This window comes from Petromyzon marinus, unplaced genomic scaffold (assembly GCF_048934315.1).
Source record: "Petromyzon marinus isolate PM22_M1 ecotype Great Lakes invasive population unplaced genomic scaffold, UKy_Petmar_22M1.pri1.0 PM_G_Scaffold_43, whole genome shotgun sequence".
Classification (NCBI taxonomy): domain Eukaryota; kingdom Metazoa; phylum Chordata; class Hyperoartia; order Petromyzontiformes; family Petromyzontidae; genus Petromyzon; species Petromyzon marinus.
The window spans coordinates 1,995,001-2,001,579 of record NW_027422995.1 but is presented as its reverse complement, the minus strand read 5'-3'; the positions used below and the strand labels follow the sequence as shown (position 1 = coordinate 2,001,579).

The window sequence follows — 6,579 nt, the reverse complement described above, 5'->3', positions numbered from 1 at the left end:
AGATACCAGCCGCTCCTCCTGGGCAGGTTCGGTTACGTAAGGTGCGAAATAAGTTCCAGATACACAGAGACTCACACAGAGACCCATAGATTATCACGGTTGGCTACGTACGGTGCGAAATAAATTACAAATAAACACTCCTTTGAGCAAGTTTGAGTCACGGGCCGTGCAAGTTGACCGGGCGCGTGTTGCTACTGACAGTCGTTGAATACGGTTGGATAGACGCTGATAGAGAGACACACACAGACAGGACAGGCGGACAGACACAGACAAGAGGAACACAGAGACGACAGAGAGACAGGCAGAGAGAAACACAGAGGCAAACAGATGACACAGACGGACAGAGACAGAGAGATGTTGAATCGAACACACTGAACTCGCTCCATTGAAAGAGATTCCTCGATCTTTGCAATCCCCGGAAGTCGTTCTTATTTTTTATTTATTTAATTGCGTGTGATGTGTACGTGCAAGCAATGTGGGATATCGATGTACACAGATATGAACAAGATCAGCAGACAAGACGTCTTTAATTTAATCGGTCTCTCCACTAAACAAAGGAATGTTGAACACGAAATATAAATCCCACGGCCTTCGTGCGAGTCCATAATTACTGCAGCATTTATTCAGTGCAAGCCAACTGTGGACCGGTTTTGGTGGACACTGTGTGTGTACACTATGTGTGTGTATACACAATGTGTGTGTGTACACTATGTGTGTGTGTACACTGTGTGTGTATACACTGTGTGTGTACACTGTGTGTGCAAGCCAACTGTGGACCGGTTTTGGTGGACAATGTCTCAACAGCAGTGGGGCTTGGTTCAACCCATGGTTGTGAACATCCAGACGTGAATCAGCAAGGAGCATTTCTAGTCCAAGTTCGACAAAATCTATGTCAACACGTAAGACAAAATTATAATTCGTGTTGCAGAGAATGTATCTCCTCTGCGTGTAACTTTAAGGTGGTATGTCTTGTAACTGATGAATGATCCGAGTGTGCTTCCTATTTCAAAGCCAATGAGTTGCTCCAGATGCTTCCTGAAACACAAAAGTACCCTTTGACCTGTATCACAAGAACAACGGGACTCACCTGAGTTATCTGTACAGGTTACTTCCAAAAACACACGCACTTTGTCCTAACATCACTTATTCAATGTTTGACCCTTATAAAAAAAAGTGATGCATGTACACACAAAATCAGACAAGTGTTCATTCTAAATTTCGATTTAAAGCTTTCGTGACTGCAAGGATTCATCTTAAGTCATGTAGAATGAGAACAAAATAAAAAAATAATAAAATAACACAATAAAGCTATTTCTATGACCAGTCTATTTCTATGACCAGTCACAAGCTAATCACTCAGCTATTTCAATGCTAAATTCTCCTGTTTTATATGTAAACCCCTTTGTCAAGGTGCCTCACCTCTCTAAACCAGCTTAAAAGACGCTACGAATCTTAACAGCGTTCATTGAAGCTCTGTCGTCCCGACGGATTTGTTCCTTTCACCTGAAGGCCACTTGTGTTGTGGCCGAAACGTCGTGAGAATTTAATCGTGTTATTTTATTAATTTATTATTTTATTCTCATTCTACGTGACTTTACCGAAAGAACCAAAGAAGATGTTCATTCTAAATTATTGACTGGAATTTTAACAAAATTTAATTACTGCAGTGAAATCTACTGCATCAGATAACATCTGATTAAAAAGCTATTTTAAAAAATATGCACCGTCTGCTTAACAGTGGATGTAAAACATACTATTGTGTCATTCAAAACGAGTAGGCCCTTGCATGCTGGCGAATTCTAAACATTAGCGACAAATTACAAAACTGAGATGAAACATCAATCATCGCCCTCTACTGACAGCCTCTTGTTCACATACTCTTTGGTTCTTTCAGTAAAGTCACGTAGGTAGAAAAAATAATAGATCACGACGTTTCGATCGTAACACAAGCGGTCGTCCTCAGGCGGAAAAAATAAATGCAGGCCGGTGCAGGGCCACGACCTTGTGCCACACAGGGGCAGCTGCTACTTGGGGATGCTCTTCGAGTGTTTCAGACGAGATACAAAACTCCGAGTTGCCGAGGCGATTAAGCAAGCACCGTGTAAATGCAATTATTATAAAATAGTGAATGCTTGGGGGCTTCTTGGCTCTCACTCCTGGTCAGAGATCTCCACAATCCACGGGTCCACAAAGACTGGCCGCTCGCTCTTACTCTGCAGGTTGAACCTAGGAATTGAGTGTTCAACTTCACATTCTTTTCATTAAAGGCCTGTGACCGTCTCAAGCTTACACATCCACCGGGTCTCCATTTGACTTTGTATTGTCTAGGAGCAAGTCCACTCACACCTCCACTTCCATGAATTGCTGGGAGTTGCCTCGCTCTGCCTCAGTCAGAATTCACCTCTGGCTTCACATTGCCTCCATCAATGTGAAGGTCCGATTTTGGAGTTGAATCTTCATCTTCACATTTCACCATCACCTCTTCCCTCTTCACCATCACCTCTTCATATTTCACCATCACCTCTTCATATTTCACCTTGATACCTTTAAAAGTGTCCAAGCTGGGATTTTCTTCCGGTTCGTGTTTCATGAGGGATGGGCTTATTGCGGCACTTTGACTTTCACAAGCTGATTTCAGACTCCACTCCTTGCAGATCTTCTGATGCTTCTGTGTTCTCTGGTGTACTTGAAGATTTTATGAATGTGCAAATGCCTTCCTGCAGAGTGGACCTCAAGGGTTTCTCTCCCGTGTGTGTTCTCTGGTGGACTTTAAGATGTGGTGACTGTGAAAACGCCTTCCCGCACAGAGTGCACTTGAAGGGTTTCTCTCCCGTGTGTGTTCTCTCGTGTGCTTGAAGATGTGATGACTGTGCAAACATCATCCCGCACAAAAAGCACCTGAAGGGTTTCTCTCCCGTGTGTGTTCTCTTGTGTTTTTTAAGAACAGATGACTGTGAAAATGCCTTCCCACACACAGTGCACCTGAAGGGTTTCTCTCCCGTGTGTGTACTCTGGTGTCTTTGCAGACTTAATGAATGTGCAAACGCCTTCCCACACACAGTGCACCTGAAGGGTTTCTCTCCCGTGTGTGTTCTCTGGTGTCTTTGCAGACTTAATGAATGTGCAAACGCCTTCCCACACACACTGCACTTGAAGGGTTTCTCTCCCGTGTGTGTTCTCTGGTGCTCTTTAAGATGTGGGGACTGTGCAAATGCCATCCCACACACACTGCACTTGAAGGGTTTCTCTCCCGTGTGTGTTCTCTGGTGCTTTTTAACAACAGATGACTGTGAAAATGCCTTCCCACACACACTGCACTTGAAGGGTTTCTCTCCCGTGTGTGTTCTCCGGTGTCTTTGCAGATTTGATGACTGTGAAAATGCCTTCCCACACACAGTGCACTTGAAGGGTTTCTCTCCTGTGTGAGTTCTCTGGTGCTGTGTCAAATTTCCAGTCCGATCCGTGCTGTATGCACGCTGGTCGCATTGTTGACTTGTAGTACCGAGCTGCGCTGAGTGCATTTGCTCCATCAGATCAATTCTGCGGAGGAAGCATCAGAGGAAGCGTCAGCTGCAGACAGAAAAAAATAATATCCACACCATCTACACGTCAGTATCGAGGCACAGAGGAATGCATATATAGTCACATGTGACTTACACGTCTATATTAATATATTTATGATGTAGTAAAAACGTTTCCCAAATTCATCACAGGGCTGTTATGGCACACAATGAGAGGGCATATGGTTATAAACATGCCTGGAAGCCCTCGTATCTTCAAAATGAATGTTAATCCAAAACTCCGAGTACACAATTTCAGCTGTCTGGCTACAAAAGGAATATTTATGAAAGCTAAATTCAGCTGACATAGCAAAGAGTGTTGAAAACAATACTATTTGTGTTATGCAGAAATGCATAAATGAAAATTTTCACCTACGTGACTTTACCCAATAGAACCAAAGAGTATGGATCCTAGCAGTCACGAAAGCTTTAAATCTAGAATTGATAACCTCTATGGGGAGGGCTTTCACCTATCTGTTAGAGCTTTTAACAGACAACGGGACAAGAAGTCACAGCTCATCGAGACGCTGACCTTCCTCAAAAGATGCCGCGATCACAAGGTAATACCCATCGCTTTCACACTCACTTCTGCTGCTGTATCTTCTCCGAATTCTAAACAGATTCTGCTTAAGGCTAGCCTATCTTTAATCTCAGAGAGGATAAGGCTACTCCGATTTGAACTCGATACTTTAGACAGGACTCTCCTACAAGCTCATTTAATGTTAACACAAAAAATGTCACCTTCTGATTGGAATCACGTAGACAACATGACTGCTTCTTCTGCTGAGTCACTGTCAGTCAAATGTAAAGCTAACCTGATTTCTAAATTCAACCACCTATCAAAGAAGAACCCAGTTCCACATATAACAAAACTAGATGTTAACAAAATCGTCATTAATCAGAGTAGCACCCCGATTTCGGACAATCTGAAAACAGTACTGGCTAGGGGACTAAATTTTGATGTCACCCCAAAACACATACCAATAGATGATATCATCTCTCACGTCGATGTAGCCCTCAAAGGCGTAGGACACATCCAAGCAGACATTGCGAGAGCTGAAATAGCCACTATTCTTAAGAATGCTAAGAAACCCATTAGTAACATCAGCAAAAATGAACGCTCTGAACTCGCGAATTTAAAAAACAGAAGTGATATAGTCATCCTCTCAGCCGATAAAGACGCTACTGTTATTATGGATAAAGATTCTATGCTAATTCCTTTGTCAAGGGGTACCTCTGCGGATGTGTATACTTTAACTTAGCTAGTTCAATGAGTCATTTCAATGCTAAATTATATGCTAATTCCTTTGTCAAGGCACTTTGTTTTCTTCTCACACAGCTTAAAGGTCGTGATCTAAGCGTGGCTTCTCTCACTCCAGCGCTGTCCTCCAGACAGTCTCGTCCCTTCACCTGATGAAGGCCGTTTGTGTTGTGGCCGAAACGTCGTGATTTTTTGTTATTTTATTTTCACCTACGTGACTTTACCCAATAGAACCAAAGAGTATGCATAAATTAACGTTCAATCGCAACTTAGAGGTGTGAATCCAGGCTCAGATGTCCTTAAATGCTGGGATGAACAGTTCCGACTTCAGCTGTATGTGTGTGCTGTGTTCACCTCCTGTTTCCATTCTTATAAAGAGTTCCAGAGGAAAACAAAAGTAAACTACTGTTATGATATAACCTCCGTGTTCAACAGAGTTAATAGATATTCTTAGTTTTTTCGATAAAGTCACGTCGTGAGAATTTTTTATTGTTTTATATATATTTTATTATTTTGTTGTTTCTCTTCAACGTGACTTTACCGAAAAAACTAAGAATATGAATTACTGCAGTCACGAAAGCTTTAAATCAAAATTTAGAGTTAATAGATGTTACTGCAAACACAAACTGTAGACTGTCACTGGGTAAACAGGCGGTGGCGTGTCTAGAATCACGCCTGGCCACCTTCATCTGCTTGGCATGAATGCTTCCTCACTCCACCAAGTAATTAATTGAGGATCAACGAACATAACCGAGGCTAACTGGAGTTTGCGTGTCTCTCTCCGTGGTGAGATGTTAACTACCTCACCTGGTGTACAGGAAGTCGTGGGTTCGATCCCGACCCTGATGCCTGCTGTATATTTGGAGTTTGCGCGTCTCTCCGTCTATCGTCTTTGACCGATAGACATTGATACACGTATTCTTGTTTCTTTCGGTAAAGTTACGTAGATAGAAAATAACAATAACAGATAATACAATTACATTAAATAAAGACCACTTGTGTTGCGATCAAAACGACGTGAGTTTTTTTGCTTTATTTACAATTATTTGTTTATTTTTATTGTTATTTTCATTTAATTTTCTATCTACGTGACTTTACCGAAAGAACCAAGAATATTAATTCCTGCAGTCACCAAAGTTTTAAGTCAAAACATTCACACACGTTGACAAAGCCCCACCTTGTGTTGTTGTGGGCAGGTCGCTTCTGGTAACAAGAGCGGTATAGCAGCTCAAACGGGCTTGGCCTGGTAACAAAAGAACGAAAATAAAAACTGCGTGAATATTGACAATAAAACAAAGTTACAAAGTGGCGAGCCGGGTGAAGACAAATTAAACTTAAGCGAGATAATTAAAGTAAACGCAATCAGGCGAGGGCAGGAGGCAAGGCCCCGCGTGGCTAGGCCCCGCGTTGTAAAGTTCCAACCTGGACATCGATTCCCATGCTCGCTGCTACTCAACTGACATCCCTACGAGAGAGAGCGAGGCTCTACCTTGGTTAACAACAACAACCACCACCACAACAACCACATTCGCAATGAGAATTTCTCACCTCGGATTTCAGTGCAGGAAGCGATAGCTGCCTGTTACCTCGTGACGTCACGCGGTAGCAGGTGACATGACGTCACTTCCGGGAAACGGGACACGCTCCTCCCACAATGAGCTTCTCCGTAAATAAATAAAATAGAGTATGAATAAATTATGTTAATGTACCATTCGATATATAGGTGCTGAACCCGTCGCAATAAACTCGCGACGGCTT

At 42.5% G+C, this 6,579-nt stretch overlaps 1 protein-coding gene across 1 annotated transcript; it reads right to left on the bottom strand.

Moving 5' to 3' along the window:
• Window positions 1–421: 421 nt before the first annotated feature.
• Window positions 422–6,436, bottom strand: LOC142917154 (uncharacterized). The gene is made up of 3 exons (XM_076061861.1): window positions 6,370–6,436; window positions 5,999–6,064; window positions 422–3,540 (listed from the first exon to the last, which is right to left on the bottom strand). The coding sequence occupies exon 3, from the start codon at window positions 3,528–3,530 to the stop codon at window positions 2,622–2,624; it is 909 nt and encodes a 302-aa protein (XP_075917976.1). The 5' UTR covers window positions 3,531–3,540; window positions 5,999–6,064; window positions 6,370–6,436; the 3' UTR covers window positions 422–2,621.
• Between the last annotated feature and the right edge of the window lie 143 nt (window positions 6,437–6,579).